Source organism: Drosophila eugracilis, unplaced genomic scaffold (genome assembly GCF_018153835.1).
Source record: "Drosophila eugracilis isolate 14026-0451.02 unplaced genomic scaffold, ASM1815383v1 contig_764, whole genome shotgun sequence".
NCBI classification, from domain to species: domain Eukaryota; kingdom Metazoa; phylum Arthropoda; class Insecta; order Diptera; family Drosophilidae; genus Drosophila; species Drosophila eugracilis.
Window position 1 is genome coordinate 634,611 of NW_024573661.1, and position 12,010 is coordinate 646,620.

Below are 12,010 nucleotides of genomic sequence, written 5' to 3' on the forward strand. Positions count from 1 at the left end.
AAATGTTTTTACATTTTAAAACTACATTTTTATAAAAACAACTTAATTTCACGGGAGAAATTGCTTGATGACAAGCTATTTATTGAGTAAATCAATTTTTATATGAATAATATTTAAGGGAACACACAAAATTGTTATATTTTAAAAACAAATCTATGAAGTGTTTGTTCCTATTTTTATAATTAAGAAAAATACACATACACTTTTAGATACAATTTTAAAAACAAGAAATTTAAAACAAAACATAAGTTTCTTCATAATCAGAGCTCCGAAGTGCGTTTCTTATCATGAATTATAACCCCATCAAAATAAAAATTATTAATTTATTTTTTCTTAAACTTTCTTAGAATTGGTGTCCCTGGGGGCTTTTTCAGAAATTGACGAAACTGTTTCGTTTTTTTTGGTGATGCTAACGTCTTAAAAAAAACTAGCTTGGGATTTCTGATAAGCAATAAAATAAAAATATATGAGTCACGAAAGAAATTGATTTATAAACAAAAGAAAATTTAAATACAAAAACCTAAAATACTAATCTTAGAATACCTTCATTTAAAATGCGATCATAGACACATGTTAAATTTATTTATTATGCGGAACCTAAGGAGAAATAGCAAATTATGAGGAACACACATGTTTACAAGCTGATTTTGTAATTTGGTTTCTTCATGGTTTGTTAAACTTTAACAAAAATCACAACAAATTATAATAACACAGTCGAATCAAAGATATCAGACCAATTGATTCTGTAAACCTTTCGTAAATTAAACTTAGGTGCTAGGCGAGTGAAAACGGTATTCGAAAATGGCTTTTCATCGTTCTTTTTTTTTTTTTTTTTTTAGTTCATCTCTGTTCAACTAATAATACTTAATTATCCAGTTTGTATTCGGCGAAATTTCCGTTTTACTGATGACTGACTACGATCTAGAGTTACACTTTAAGCTAATTTGTTGCTTGACGCGCGGGTTTTTTCTTTGTATCCTCCCTTCGATTTTCTTCTCGTTCCAAAACTTCCTTCCTGTTGCGTTTTTGGATGGTTTGCAATTGAAATCGTTCGTTACTTCACTAAGTAGATGAAACGCATCGAGAGATAGATGGTTAGGTGGTTTGATGGATTACTATGAGCGAGACTTTTGCTGGGTGGCTGAATATTAAATTGCATTGGTTGGTTGGGTTGGCAAACGCAGAGCATCTGAGCTGGGTTCCTTGTGCACCTTTTAACCATCAGACAGGGCGGGCGTCACCCATCCGTATTTCTCGTGCGTCTTCACCAGCGAACGGAACGACTCCTCAGCCTGGCGACTGCAGGAGAATATGATTAGTTCTTTCTTAAGTTACATACAAAATCAATCTTCTTACCGACTAAACTCCTTTGTACTCTTTGGCTTGCGCGTTATCCTGCCCTGACCCTTGACCACGCTGGCGGCAAACTGCATGATGACCGCCTCCACCGTATAGGCACTGGCCCAGCCGCGTGGCGTTAGCAGTTCCATGCAGATGGCGCCGCCCTCCATCACGTAGCCCTTCTCGATGCGCGGTTCCACCACGCGCATGAACGGCGGAGCAAAGGGAAAGTTGTCGGGGAAACTTAGATGCAACAGGATGGCCGACACACCCATCTCGACCATATCATCGGCCAGTGGCGAATCAGGATCAATCACGTGCAGGCGTACGTGCCATTCGAAAAGGCTGTCGTTGACGAGTTCCACCTGTAATAAAGATTAGAAAGCTATTAGTAATCAGTTGAATCATTCGATTCATTTAACTATCATTAGTGTAAACCGGTAATGTAGTTATTTGTTGAACAACTTCAAGAGTTCAACTTTTAATCCAGATAATCAGAGGTATTCAATTAGAAGTTCCATTTCAAAGAAGTCAACTTATAAGCCAACACTCACCGTGAAAACAGAATCGTTCTTGCACTGCAGTCGCTCCATTTCGCGGTACTCCTTCATGAGGCGGCGCGATCGAAGCGACTGATCCGGCGCCGCCATCAGCGGGCGTCCCTTAGTCGGCGCCACCCTGCAAGTTGGAAAGTTTGAGGATTAGCTTAGCTCTCCCACACAGATTGAAGGTGGTGTATGATTTTTACGGAGTTTGCCGAAAAAAATTTGATTTTTTTTTAGCTCATTTTAAATATAAATACTCACTTGTGATCTTGTCGTCGCCGCTTGCCTGGAGAGTCCCACACAGCCTGCTCGGCTGCCATTCGAACCACGGCGTTCTTGGCTGCAGCACTGGCAGATGATCCCGATGATCCACCGCCCACTGCTCCGCCCATTGCTCCTCCGGCTGCTGAAGAGGCGGCAGATGCTCCTGCCTCATGATTGTTATTATTATTGTTGTTGTTGTTTTTATTCGGACTGCTGCCAGTGGCGCCATCGACCTTGTCATTTTTGTTATTATTTATATTATTATTATGGTTATTGTTGCTATTGTTGTTGTTGTTGTTATTATTGCTAGACTTGTGGAAGATTTTGCGGAATGCAGTGACAACTCTCTCCTTGGAACGCGACGACATCTTGGCGTGGATTGGCTTTGGTCTCTTGGTCTCTGGCAAATGGATTACGTTTTTTTGTTTGTTTTTTTTTGTTTGGTATTTCTGAGTTATTTGAGCGGTGGCTTTTGATTTACTAGTTAACGAGTAGAGTGTGTGGGCGTGGTGGTTCAGTCTTCTTCTTTAAATTGTTCCTGGTGCAATGTGTGGGCGTGTGTAATGGTGCTGCAAATGTATGAAAGAAGAATGTTCTTGGTTAGAAATGGTATACATATATAAGCCTTTTTAGTGAAGATTTTTTAAAGTTATTTTGTATAGAAAACTTTTTCCAATGCAAGATTAAAGTCCATATGTAAATGAAAACCCAACGTTTGGCTGTAAAAAACGAAAGTTAAGCGAAATTAAACGCCCAACTGTAATTATTAAACATCAAAGTTTTTAATATTTTGCCCTCTTGTACATGGCATGTGTATTAAAACAAAAGAAAATGCCTACATTAACGTTTTTCGGGGTTCGGGGGCTTAAAAATTAACATACTTGTGCATGCTAAGGATGCCATTACTTGGAATTTGATTCTCTCCGAGCAATTTTCATATTTTAGTATAACCTACTCCACCCCTCTACCCCTCTACAGCAACAACACAATTATGCGACCTTGAACTAGCGCCCGCTTTTCAAAAGCAACACCACACAACAATAACCGGAGATACTTTACCATGTCTAGCAGTCATAAGCACAAACACACATCCTCTGAGGACTTTTCCAAGTGAATAACAAGACCGCCAGCGAAATATGTTAAACACTCGACCCAGCGTAAGCAAAACGACCCATAAAGACGGCTCCTCTAAAGGGGAACGACATAAAAACTTATTTCGTCGCAGCTAGAGGATTTCTTAGAGCTTGGAGGAGGACTGGCTTAAGGGAAGGTCAGATCAAGATACACTCGGGGAAAATATGGTTATGAGCTGGGATAGAAATCTTATTTGTGACATCATCAGTTAATAAGAAAACGAGATATTTATGCCGAAATGAAATTCTTTACTTTCTTTTTCGATATGACTCTTGAGTATAAAATGCTTTTAAATGCCTTAAAGAACTCCAAGTTTCTCTCATCCTCTCGAGAGGAGCTTCCTCGACACATTGCTTTTTCTCCGAACTCTCACCAAGGAAACATCGACTGCTCCACTTTTACCACCCTCTCGAGGTGTTGACCATGGTCTCGCCAAATTGTTTGCCTTTCGCATAATTAGCTTTGAACCCAGTGCTCGTGTCCTCAAAGGGGATTTTAGGGGTCACTCCCAGCCTTCTGGACAGAAGCCAAGACCTGAACTCGGTGGCCAAGGACAACAGTTGTGGGGGTGTTACGTTTTTATTGGATGTGGGCGGTCGGCCAAGGGACAACTGTTATTATAATAATGGCTCAGATAAGAGTGAGCTAAGCTGAGAGCCAGGAGATCAGATAAAACACCTACAAAAGAACATACGCTGAAAGTTGCCAAATGTTTGAAATTAATGCATTCAGGTTGTTTAGATGCAATGTATAACTTTATGGGTATTTATTTATCGAATTTTTCTATCATTTTTATTGAGTTAAGAAACTGTAAGTATAGGAAAAGAAATTTGATTATTTTTATTTTAGTTCCCGAGAATTTTATGAGAAATACTGATTTGTATAAAAAATCAATATCCATTAACTTGTATTGAATAATATAGGTCAATGGCTATTTATTTCCTTTACTGCTTACATTAATTTGGAAAAATGACCAATTTAATCATTACAATTACCATTAACTAATAAAGTATTACCAAAAATGATGCTACAAATTATGTTTTTTGGTATTTCAAAAACAGAAAAACAATGTTTTAAACTTTGGTTTGAATAGATACTTCCTTTTTGTTAACTTTTCAAAGTAAAAGCTTTATATTTCCTCGTAATTTTCTTCTCAAAGTGCTGCCTTCTTTCGGTGCTCATTTTTTATTCATATGCCAGTCAGAGGAAAGAACTTTCTTTACCAACAAATTTATTACACTTTTGTCTAGGCTTAATAACTTGTTTCATAACTCCAGTGAGCTTACAAAGTATGAATGATTGATTGAATAATGACCCTGACTTAATTCAGTCCCTGAAACTGACCCAAAGCCTCATTAAGAGTTCATCAAGGCTCAAACTAAAGATTCCATGTTTTCCCTTTTCCTTTCCCCTTTTCCACCAAATTATAAAGCATTTCCTTCCAGCAACTCTTGTGTGCCCAACTAAAAGTATTTTTAGAGAAAACTTTTTGCACTTTTCCTTTCAGCCAGGGACACTAAGAGGAAAAATAAAAACTGACCGAGGCCGAAACAAAGGCGCCACAGGAATCTTCCAAAAAAAAAAAAAGACCAATCCAAACAAGTTTCAAATATTTTTAGGGGAAGGGGAAAAAGGAGCGTTGAAGTCACGTTGATGGCCCAAAAGAGAATGTTATCTAGTTGCCCACGGCACACATTTCTGCAGTTCTTTCGCCGTTTATTTAACCAAATAAATGTCAACAATGTTTGACATATTTTTTTATCCTTAGGAACAGACACACTTTTTTAATACCCATAAAATTAGGGTAAATCAACTAGTCTGTAGATGCAGATTAAAGAACTAAGTTTGGCATATAATAAAGATAGATTACTGTAGAATATAAATATTGAATAATATTAAAGCATAAATATGAACAATACTAAGATTAAAATTATCTAAAAGTATAAAAATAAATTATAAAATTTTTTAAATAAATAAACAATTAAATGCAACTAATGTCCTCTCAACTATTACTATCTTATAAAAAATTAAATTGAAATTCCAATTTACACTTAGTGAAACACCCTAATATTATATACACAGATTGGGCGACAAATTGACTGCCCTCGTTGAAATTACAGTAGTCACACAAAAATATATCTTATCTGGCGCCATGAAAATCGATACGGAAAAGGCAAAGGCAAAGGCAATAACCCCCTCTATAAAACCGCTTTTCCTTCTTTTTTACCCCATTTTAACCCACTCTATAACTGACCTGCCCCACGCGGATATTTAATAATAGCTTTCGGACCGACTAGCTGACTGGCTATCTCAATCAATGCTATTTGCAGATCCCAAAATAGATAGCAGGGAAATGTCGTTAAATCAAGTGGACACTCTTTCTAGTTCGACTGATGGGTTTTTAATTGAGTTACCCAAAGGAGAAGGCAGGGGTTTCCCTTCTATTTAAGTTGAAAGTTCTTAATTTTCTGTAAAATAACTTAAATTCCCTATTTAAGGTTTTAAATCTTCAAGTCATTTCAATTATAGTTTTAAATGGAAATTCTATTTTCCTTTTCCAGTTATTACAGCTCAGCTTTAGCTGAAAGAGCGTGGGAAACTGCACAGAAGCCAAAAAGTTAATCAAACAAACTATACAAGCTGATTTTTCAGAATACCAAATAAATATATAAAAAGCTAAATACATATTTGGTAGGTGTATAAAACACAACTCGGCTCGTGTTTATTGTTGTTTCATGGCATGCAAATTTTCTCGCCTGTCGCATGCAAAATTTCTGTATGCAAAACACGAAAGTAAAAGGGGAAAACAATAACACGAGCTGGGAAAATGCAAATGCAAAAATGCTGAAATTAAGAAGAGAAATGAAAACTGTGTCACTTTTAAAACATTCTGAGGATGCTTTTGGCCGTTGCTCTCCTTTCGCGCTTATTTATTGATTTTGTTTCTTTCTGACGACATTTTTCCCGGACACTTTTAAAAGAAGGCAAAAAGTAAAACAGGAAAATATTTAAATGCGGCTTAAAATATATTTTGTAAGTAAATAATATAAGGGTATATAAACTTTTCTTCTATTTATTTTACCAACATATTTACGTTACTTGAATTTTCATGACTTGTTTTTACATTCGAGAAAGGTTTGCATAAGTTTTAGTCTGCTTATAAAATATAATACAAATTAATTCAATATTTAATTAACAAATAAGAAAGAAAAACGAGAACTGCCATACCTAAATATCCACTTTAATTAACCTTTTAATATCAGTTGATGTTACACTTTAAAAATCAAATTTAACACCATTTGATCGATTTCGCTAAGTGCATAAAACTTAAGAGAGAGGTCGTTAATCAACTGTTTGGCGCAGCGGCTGAACAATGCGGAAATATTTGCAGAGGGGAAAGGAAGTGCGGGACGTAGAGGGTAGAGACGAGGCGAGAGAGAGATGCTGACTAATGGCCCCTGCAACAGTTCTTTGTTCTCAGCCATTAGTGAACACCTACTAAGGCACACACCCACAGAGAATTAATCCCCCCGTTTCTTGACCATTGAGACTGGTTGCCATGGCATCCAGCTTCCTCTCCCTCTTCTCTTCATCCTTCTCCTTCCACAACATTCAGCTTTTGCACTTGCACTTATCCCATCAACAGTGATGACAGCTAGCTAATGAAATAGCTATATGAATCTAGCTAGCTAAATAATTCTCAAGTTATTAACAGTTAATTGCATATAAAATTTGGGAAATATTATATAGTCGGCACAAGCAATATTGGAAAAATACATTTTAAAAGCCTCTACAGAATATTATGTTCAGTTCTCTTTAGCCCAAAATAATAAGACAATGTTGTAGAAAATAAATAAATAAATCCCAGAATACGTATTGACAAATACAACATACAATACAAATATTGAAAAACCAATGAAATGAATTTAAGTTATTTTTTAGTTCAATTTCGTGGTAATTGGGATAAATCAGTTTTGTTTATAGCTAAATGCCCATCACTAACAGTCATCCTTTTGCCTCCCACTTTTGCACCTCTTACTCAGCTGCTGCACCGATGGGGTTGGCATTGTTCTAGATGGAAGTCCGAGGGTCACCGCTTGTTACGGCTTTGTTAATTTATTTATAAACAATTCCTCGCTCGGACTCTCGTGCACATGCAAATTGAATTAAGCACGGATTGCTTTTCCCCTTCTCGCTCTCCCCATTCTCCCTCGGCATAGGAAGCTTTTAAATGTGCATTCAGCATTAATCAAGGCCAGGCATCACCATCAGCATCGGTCACAATCGGTCTCCTTTATTTCCTGGTTGTTAATGCTAACCAAATCGAAATGCTTTGTCACTCGACAAGGTTCGTTGACTCCTTGCAGGGCCAATAATTCCCGTTAACTGACTAACGGGCAGTGACTGATGCTGATGTTTTGACCCCGTTATGGTCTTGAAAAAATAATGTATATGAACATATATGGAATATAGAAGTAAAGCTTCATCTCCGTCAGCTGACCTTGTAAATGTCTCTGTTAGTCTGTTCATCATCATGATGTGGCGCCACAACACATGGCTCATACAAAGCAAAAAAAGGCAACAAAAATATGGAGAATTTAAGACCTTACTCGAGTTCGGATTATACGTTACATACGTTAAAGGGAGAATGATATAAACAGAGGGCTCCTAGACAACCCACTCGGTAAGGAGTGTGAAATGGCCACGAGATGAAAAGCCTGGCCAGACCTTAAGCTCTGCGTTTTCCCTACTTCGCAGTATTTTTTCCCCGGCTCGCTGTTGGCGCGTGTTTCATTCAAACGGAAGCCATTTATGAAATTGCTTTCGACAGGAGAGCAATAACAAAAACAAATACAGCAAAAACATCAGAAGCCACAACAATGGCCAGATCTCACGGGTTAAAAGTAGACTCTGACATGGCCAGGGACATGGCTCACATATACGCGCCATTTGATGACGTTAGCGGGCGAATGTCCAAGGAAGTGCACAAAAAAAAATTAAATTGAGAAATTTTAATTTGAAATTTTAAGTAATAACTTTTCTTTTAACAAATTTCACTTCTTTATAAATAGTAAAGACTAAGAAAATAACAGCTTCTCATCCTCAAGAAATCGCCGTCTTCAGGCTGCTTATTTTTTTTAATACTTTACAAATCTAACAAATAGTTAAGATTGTTCATTATGACTTATTTTATTAAGTTTTTGTTCGAATACTTAAATTATTAAAAATATTATTAGAACTAATTGTAATTAAATAAGCTGGACTTCTTCTATGTAAGCATAAGAGCTTTTTGCAATTTATCGAATTGATAAAAGAAATTTCTTTCAGTGCACCTGCGTCTATGACGATAACTGGTGTGTGAAGCGACCTGTCAATTTGGCTTTTGTCGGGTGTCAAAGTTAAGCACTTTGGATAGCGGTTATTGCACACGAGATAAGCTTTAAGTGCTTAATTTCAAGTGCGTCTACTGGGTTATTGAATTTTTGGTAATTACCCATTAGCCATTCAACAAGTAGGCTTGTTATATACTATCACTAGTTTCGATAAAAATAATCCATATGTTGGCGTTTTCTTTACTACATAAAGCAAAATACTTGAAAATGTTATTATTAGATGTCCTATATTGAATCCATTTTGAGAATTTTTGTCTTTGTAATAAAAATATATGATCTTAACAACTTTAAAAAAAATTTAAAAACGAGTGCCCTTTTAATATAAATGTTTATTATATAATAATAGTAATTCTGATATTCTTATTTGTTTTTTTTTTCTCAGAGAAAATATAATTTAAATTTAATTATTATGCAGAATAAAGCATATTAATATCTGTTCTTTAAATTTCAATCAAAAATCCTTACAAACTCATTTGAAAAACAATATAATTAAAAAATAAATCAAAAACACATTACTGTTTATAAACAGATCTTTTGGAATTTTAATCTTGAGACTGCTATGACATGATATTTCCGTTTACAGCCCAAAGAGAACACCTCCTGCTGACGTCAATCGCTGACCTGGGGGCAAAATGAAATATCAACGGACGGACTGGGACCCACGAAGTAAGTGCTACCTGCCATATTGTTTATGCTCGGTGAAATTGTTTATCACCTACCAGAAGCACTCCCACTCATGTAAAATGCATAAACTCATGCGATAGCAGGAAAGTTCATCTAATTGCCGGTGACCCTTGGCTCTTTCGATCTATTTATAGGGTTACCCTTGGGATCCTTAGCTTCTCCTTCCCACACCTTACTCCTATTTCCATGGGTATGCATAATCAATTTATGCGTGTGCCGGGTTAAATCTATAAATTAAGTCAGCCGTAAAAATAAAATGCCTACTCGGCGGGTCCATAAAAAGTTGGTGTGCCAAAGTGCACACTCCGCCACACACCCACGCTAAGCTTCGTCGATCAAGTGCGATTTAAATGCACAACATGTCGGGAGGTCGTGCCAGGATAGCATTTACAGTGGGCACTCTTTAAAGATGGCCTTTGAGTATTTATATTAATTGAAACTTATACTTCAATCGAAACATATCAATTTTTTTAAAACCAAATTTGAGATTTTTTATTTATTTTTAATATTAAAATATATTTTTTGGTACCAACAAATCAACAGGATTTTTCATATTTTATAAAATTTATAATTGCAAAATTTATATTTTTCGGAAAATTATTATTAGTTTATAAAATTATTATTAATTTATATACCCAAATTAATTTTCTGATAACTAAAAATTGTTACGAAAAAATTCGTTTGCCTGAATCTTCAGTTTCTATGCTCCACTGTAGAAGGAAGAGGATGCAAAGCGCCGTGGCGCCATTCTAACTGTGCTTAAGCAGAAAGGGGCGATAAGGAAAGGGGGAAGATAAAGAAACAGAGTATAGAGATAAAATGGAGGAGGCAAGGAATATTATCTATCGTGGAAGCTTATCCTTTCTCCCTTCCTCTCATGCCAAAATGGGGCTCTGATTTCATTCATGAATACCAAATAATGTGGAGAAGCCTTTCCGACTTCTTAGCCTCTATATAAACACACACACATACACACATATACATACATATATATATATTTATATATATGTATGTAGATGTATGTACATAACTCCATGTGTATTGGTGGGCGTGAAAATGTCAGCAGTAAATACAATTTGAGCATTTTCCGTTGTTGAGCTTCCATTCATTTGCTTAGATTTATTTCCTCATCTCTCTTGGCTCTCCTTTTTTTGGCATTTCTTTTCATCTTCTCCTTAGTTGTCAAAGGCAATAACGGCAAATTCGTAAAAGAAACAACAAGTACAAACAAGAAATTGAATAGCCAACAAAATCCCAAAAGTTTTCTTTGTATTTTTTGGGGCCCTTTTTTCTTCCTTTTTGAACCAAATTTTCAGCTGGGATTTCTCATTTTTTTATTCTCTTTTACGGCTTGTTAAAGATTTAAGGGAATGTTGTGAAAATTTAAATGTTGAAGGCTTTATAAAGCCAGTCAATCACATTTTAAAGGAAAACACAGAGACCCTTATAATGAATCAATTTTAAATGTGTTTTTTATGCATATTAAAAATTGCAGTACCATAGTTTAGTAAATATAATTTCTTTAGTATTTATTAAAAGCCATCTTTAAATTTAGAAACTTGACCATGACTGCAGCCTTGGAAATGTGGCTTGCACTGCAAAAAAAAGAATAGTCGACCAAAAGAGTACTTGAAAATGTTCAGTATCAAGTTCAATGAAAAGCTGGCATTGAAAGAGCGAGACAAAGGCAGCATCCCCCCTTTTCGCACTTGGTAAAAGATACCAATACCAGGCAATGCCAAAAGCCAAAGTGCAATGAATAGGACAAGCACAAACATGTGGACAAACAACCGTTTATTTGACAGGCTTGTTTGTTACTGCCATGCTTCAATTGACAATCGAAGGGGTGAGACAGAGAAGGGTAGCTCGTGTAACACACAAAGTTCTATTTGTAAGAGTGGGAGGTCAAGAGCTTTTAATTGGCAAATTGTTGTGAGACGCCGAAAACAAATAGGGATAAGAAGTGAAAAAGGAGAAGAGGAGATAACAAAAGACGCAGCACTCACACACATACATGACCACACTTACCAAATGCAAAATGCAATTCGCTGTTTGGGTTGTTTTCTTTCCACGATTCGTGCTTATCAGAGTTTCGTTTTATTCTCGATTTTCTTTTCCTTTAGAACTCGGCACAGACAAACCAAACAATAAAGACGGGTAAATCAATCGAAATCTTCCCGCGAATTATTTTTTTTATTGCGCGCTAAGCGAAAAGTAATAAACATTAGCAGTTTCAATTCAACTTGGATTATTTCCTGAACACTGGAGCACCAACTTTTCGCTGCACTGCACTTTTTTTCGCCCGCGAGAGCGGATTCTGATAGAGGTGAAAGCAGCTGGTGTAATACAGCGATAGCACCATCGATGCATCTGTTAAATATCGAAAGAGCTTAACACGATTCTGTTGACTTACAGCAGGGCTGCTATAGTCTGCTTAGCTAATACACAAACCTAATCAGTTAAATGAAAAATATTTGAAAAATTTATAAGTGATTATTTAAGTTTAAAACAATATTAAAATATTAAATAAAAAAATGAAATAATAAATAATATACGTCTTAGCGTCAAAAGTGGCAGGGTTTCTGTGCAAAGGGTTTATACAATATCAGAGTTTTACGTTATACTTTTATTTTTTTGGATTTACCAAAT

At 36.0% G+C, this 12,010-nt stretch overlaps 1 protein-coding gene across 1 annotated transcript; it reads right to left on the reverse strand.

Annotated features, from left to right (window-relative positions):
* Positions 1-565: 565 nt before the first annotated feature.
* LOC108107142 (ubiquitin-conjugating enzyme E2Q-like protein CG4502) lies at positions 566-11,699 on the reverse strand. The gene is made up of 5 exons (XM_017214546.2): positions 11,390-11,699; positions 2,148-2,719; positions 1,896-2,019; positions 1,357-1,706; positions 566-1,299 (listed from the first exon to the last, which is right to left on the reverse strand). The coding sequence occupies exons 2-5, from the start codon at positions 2,516-2,518 to the stop codon at positions 1,215-1,217; spliced, it is 930 nt and encodes a 309-aa protein (XP_017070035.2). The 5' UTR covers positions 2,519-2,719; positions 11,390-11,699; the 3' UTR covers positions 566-1,214.
* Between the last annotated feature and the right edge of the window lie 311 nt (positions 11,700-12,010).

Bases quoted from the DNA above. Each gene is read 5' to 3' on its own strand.
- LOC108107142 (XM_017214546.2), bottom strand. From the start codon at position 2,518: ATGTCGTCGCGTTCCAAGGAGAGAGTTGTCACTGCATTCCGCAAAATC. The intron at 2,020-2,147 runs GTGAGTATTTAT...TCCAACTTGCAG, and splicing joins CGGCGACGACAAGATCACAA to GGTGGCGCCGACTAAGGGAC. The intron at 1,300-1,356 runs GTAAGAAGATTG...ATTCTCCTGCAG, and splicing joins AGTACAAAGGAGTTTAGTCG to TCGCCAGGCTGAGGAGTCGT.